The sequence below is a fragment of the Artemia sp. Qi Xiang Cuo genome, chromosome 17 (genome assembly GCF_049724085.1).
Source record: "Artemia sp. Qi Xiang Cuo chromosome 17, ASM4972408v1, whole genome shotgun sequence".
NCBI lineage: Eukaryota > Metazoa > Arthropoda > Branchiopoda > Anostraca > Artemiidae > Artemia > Artemia sp. Qi Xiang Cuo.
The window spans coordinates 3801735-3805965 of NC_142810.1; the positions used below are offsets into that span (position 1 = coordinate 3801735).

The following is a 4231-nucleotide window of genomic DNA, read 5'->3' on the forward strand; positions in this document are numbered from 1 at the left end:
GAAATAAATGTAGCATTCTGCATTACAGATGAGGCAAAACGGAATGAAAGATTATTTTGGAAATTTTTAGTCGTCCCAGACTTGAAATTTGACGTAATTATAGGATATGATATTTTAAACAAACTTGATTGTACGTTAATTTTAAAATATAATAAAATTTCTTTAGGAAATACAAGTACGGAGGAAACAAATTCCCTTGCGTTTTTCACGGAAGAAATTTCGGGAAGGGGATTGACATATATAGCGAAACCTGTCTGTATTCAGGCCAATTGTTTCAAAATCATTAAGGCCAAATTGTCGAATCACTCAGCACCCTTTGTAGCTCACGGTGACACTATAAGGTTTACCCCGAATATTCAGACACAATTACACATATCTCCGTCGCTATGTGAAACTTATAACAATGCAATAAAAATAGTTTATTTTAATACGAGCGATGAACCTCTAAACTTACCACGAGGTAAAACCGTTGGTTCATATGAGGTTATAAACAATGAATATTTAACGGATGCGACTCTCTTAGCAGCAGGAGTAATAGAAAATAAAGAGGAATCCCTCTCTATAGAGAAGGATAAAATAGGATGGGAAGACAGCAAATTTTTAAAGAGAATTAAAACGGGTCCGTTAAGTTCAGAAAGAAAACAAATAGTACAGACAGTCTTATTAAAATTGAAACGAGCCTTTGCAACTGGACCTTATGATGTAGGGCAAAATGACCTTCCAGGATATAAGGTAAAAATAGACCCAGATATACCTATTAAGTGTGTCAAACAATTCCCTTTACCATTTTCAATGACAGAATGCTTACAAAAACACATAAACGAAATGGTGAGAGTAGGAATAATTGAAATAAGACGTTCTGAATATACAACTCCAATATTTTGCATAGGAAAGGATGGGAAAATTCCACCAAAAAACTTGTGGGATGAAAGTAATAGTCGGTTCCTCATAGATTTAAGAGCAATAAATAAGGCGATAAAAGACTCACAGTGGGGTATTCGAAGAATTTCAGAGGTCATCTCTGATCTATCTAATAAAACTAAATTCATTTCAAATGGATTTAGTCACTGTAACTTAGCTGAAGAAAGCCAAAAATATTTTAGTTTCTCAAATAAGGGGATTTCTTATGTATTTAAGCGCGTGCCACAAGGGTCAGTTTTATCGCCCCGCGCTTTTGTTGTTTTTTTAAATCACGTTTATGGACCCGAATTTTCTTCATTTTTATCAAGTTATGTAGATGACTTGACAATACATACATCAGGGAACTTTGAAGAACATTTAAAACATATTGAACTAACTTTAAAACAGGCTATAAAATTTAATTTAAGGCTTAATATTGATAAATCTCAATTTTTTTCGGAAGATTGTGACTTGTTAAGGTTTCGAGTCTCCACAGATGGAGTGAAACCACAAGCAAAAAAATTAGAAGCTATAAAGAAATTAGAACCACCAAGTGACGTCACAGGAATTAGGTCATTTCTAGGCTTAACAGGTTATTACAGGGGATTCTATCATCATTACGCAAAATTTGCCGAACCTTTAATTCGACTAACTAGAAAAAATGTTCCTTTTATTTTCGGCCCAAAACAAAGCGTGGTCTTTGATAAATTAAAAATAGAATTATTAAATCAAAATAGTATTTTTTTAGAATTTCCAGATAAAGACAAGGAATTTTACCTTGTCACGGATGCCTCGGAAAAAAGTATTGCTTCAATTTTAATGCAACAATGCGAAACGACAGATAGATTTCGAATAGTGGCAACCTATTCAAAGGTTCTCAGTGGTGAAGCCTCAAGGTTTGATAACCAAAACAGGGAACTTTTTGCCTTAGTACAAAGTCTAAAGCACTTCCAAAAAGGGTATTTATGGGCCGTGAGAACTCACATATTTGTAGACTGTGCAGCCCTAACATATCTTAAAAGATCAAAGGATCTTCACTCAAAATTATATAGAAATGCGGTTCTCTTAGACAACGATTTGTATACATATCACCACATTAGCACCAGTAGGAACCCTGCAGACAATTTGAGTTGCCCTAGCTCACAATTTGTTAAGGAAAATAGGTCAATTAATCTTGATGAGTTAGAAGTAGAATATTTAGCTTTATTAGGAGACGAGAAAACGATTAATTTTTTGGGATTGGTAAAGAAGAGATGAGAGTATTTCAATTAGAAGACCCTGAAATTAAGGTGGCAATTGATGAAATAATAAAATTAGAAAATACACTCTTAGGCTTAAAATCTCCCCAGGATATAGATAAAAATAATGAAAAGTCTAAAGAGGGTAGAAATAAACAGTCGAGCCAGACTAGTTTGACCAGGCTCTGTGAGGGTTGTGAGTCAAATACGAGTAGCTCAAACATGCCCGGAGCTATCAAACCATCGAAAGGGGTCGAATTCAGTAGTAATACTGAAAAGGAGTTTCCTTCTATAAGAAGGAACAAGCCTGGGTACAGAGATAGATGCCTAACCTCTGGGTCTATCCACGGCAAACTGAAAGAGGTAAAAGTAAAGGGCAGTACGCATGCGTGTGTTACTGACAGCAGGTCAATTTTAGAGGAGAGTGAAATTGAACCCTGTAAAGAACAAGCTCTGACGGCGGAATTTGCAAAGAAAGGAACTACTGTAGAAGTTACTGGCACTAAGGATAATCGGGCCGAATCCCAAACGTCCAGGGATTCGTCCCTCGGAGAGGGACGAGCCGTTATCGATACGACAAGCTCGGGCGGTGGAGCTTGCAAAGACTAGGACTATAGAAAGGGTCACTAGCATGGATAATTGGGCTGGGTTTGGGATACCCGCAGACCTAGGCACCAAGAGGGGTAAGCCGCAGGAATAATTTCCAAAATTTGACGTTTCGGGCAGAGCTGAAATTAAGAACAGACCAAAAACTTCAAATTTAGGGGAAGGGAATCCTTTTGTTGTGAAATGGTTAAGATATCTTCAGTTGATCCTAGTCGAAGAAATATTGTATGCAACAGACGACTCAGAAAAAAGGAAACAGATGCATCAATTTAATATCATCCTACCAAAAAAACTAATTAGAGGAATCATTAATCTTATGCATACGAGCCTTTTCCTAGGAGCAAACATGGGGACTGTAAAAACTTTGAATAAGTTAAACCAAAGTTGTGTTTTTGAAAATATGTACTGCCAAGTTGAAGAGGCGGTAAAGAATTGTGATCTATGTTTAAGGAGGAATAAAGTTAGCAATATATATCCTAAATTAAGAGAAAGTATTTTCCCTGACCACCTATTTCATATCTGGCCAATGGATACCACAGGAAAACTACAACTTTGCGCTAACGGTGACTAATATATAATTATTGCGGTAGAGCATTTTACTAAGTACACAGTAATAGCGCCAGCCAAAGACCTCAGGTCAAAATCAGTGATGGAATTTATAATAAAGGAAATCATATCCCATTTTGGAAATATGGATTTCCTACAGTCTGATAATACCACATGCTTTACGAGTAAAACCTTTAATGAAATGGCCAAAGAATTAGGATTCAAAATTATACATTCATCGCCAAGAAACCCCCAATCTAATGGATTAGCAGAAAATAGAGTAAAATGTGTAAAAAGAATACTAACTCACTACCACGATGAGATGCATAGAGGAAATTGGAGTGAATTCTTACCATTCATACAATTAGCATTAAACACTAGTATAGATGCTAGCAGAAGATATACACCCTTTTTTCTACTACATAGTTTCGAAGCGAAATCAGTATTTGATAACATTGTTTCTAATCCAAAGGAGGGCTTCTATTCAGAAGATGAATGGGTATCTAATCTCGTTCAAGAGGTATTTGTCAGCCGACAAATATGTATGAATTAATTAAAAGGGGCCCGGAAAGGTCAAGCGGCACAATACAACGAAAAAATATTGGAAATCGAAATATTCCCTAATAATTTAGTGCATGTCATCCAGGAAAGTACATCAAAAGATTATTCTTATAGGGTTTACTATACTGTTCTATCGTATTAATATAAAAAATTATTTTTAATACGGTTTAACAAAACTGTAAAACAATGGTTTTGAAATATATGACAACTAAGAAAGAAACAAGACCACGAAAGCGTTTTAGCCATGAACACCGAGATACTAATACAAAGGTAAAAGGTAGATGACAATCCCTTAGATCCTATACCAGACGAAATTAAAGGGGAGCAAATGAATAAAACACAGATAGAGGAAGACATCCCCCATAATGTTTGGCAATGTA

The 4231-nt window shown here is 35.7% G+C and overlaps 1 protein-coding gene across 1 annotated transcript; it reads left to right on the top strand.

The window, feature by feature from the left end:
- The first annotated feature begins 3435 nt into the window (after positions 1 to 3435).
- Positions 3436 to 3843, top strand: LOC148941813 (KRAB domain-containing protein 2-like). The gene has a single exon (XM_089103633.1). It carries the CDS (start codon positions 3436 to 3438, stop codon positions 3841 to 3843), a length of 408 nt encoding a protein of 135 aa, XP_088959759.1.
- Positions 3844 to 4231: the final 388 nt, after the last annotated feature.